Source organism: Eimeria tenella, genomic scaffold (assembly GCF_000499545.2).
Source record: "Eimeria tenella Houghton genomic scaffold, Eth_scaff2172, whole genome shotgun sequence".
Taxonomy (NCBI): Eukaryota; Apicomplexa; class Conoidasida; order Eucoccidiorida; family Eimeriidae; genus Eimeria; species Eimeria tenella.
In genome coordinates, this window is record NW_013542023.1 from 316 (window position 1) to 649 (window position 334).

The 334-nt window shown below is 66.2% G+C and overlaps 1 protein-coding gene across 1 annotated transcript in view; it reads right to left on the bottom strand.

Moving 5' to 3' along the window:
* ETH_00037075 (uncharacterized protein) overlaps positions 1-251 on the bottom strand; it is a gene marked incomplete at both ends in the record, with an annotated part of 342 nt that extends 91 nt beyond the window's left edge. Inside the window, one exon of the mRNA XM_013374600.1 lies at positions 1-251. Coding sequence (XP_013230054.1) covers positions 1-251 — 251 coding nt within the window.
* Between the last annotated feature and the right edge of the window lie 83 nt (positions 252-334).

Below are 334 nucleotides of genomic sequence, written 5' to 3' on the forward strand. Positions count from 1 at the left end.
TGGAGCGAAGAGGTGCAGAGCTGGCGCTGCTGGCGCTGGAGGCGCTGCTGCTGCTGCTGCTGCTGCTGCTGCTGCTGCTGCTGCTGCTGCTGGCCGCGGACCTGGGCGAGGCGCTGCTGCGCGTCCAGGCTCCGCGTGTACCGCCAAGTCGCCTTGAAAACCCTGCTGTACCCCCCCTCCCCTATGGGGCCCTCTATGTCGATTTCTGCTGCTGGAATGAGGATTTGCTGCAGCAAGTTGTCGCGGGTCATCCAGCTGCTTCTGTAGAGGCCCCTGAGGCGCTGGCGGTGGCGCAGCTTCAGCAGCAAGTCCACCAGCAGCAGCAGCAGCCGCC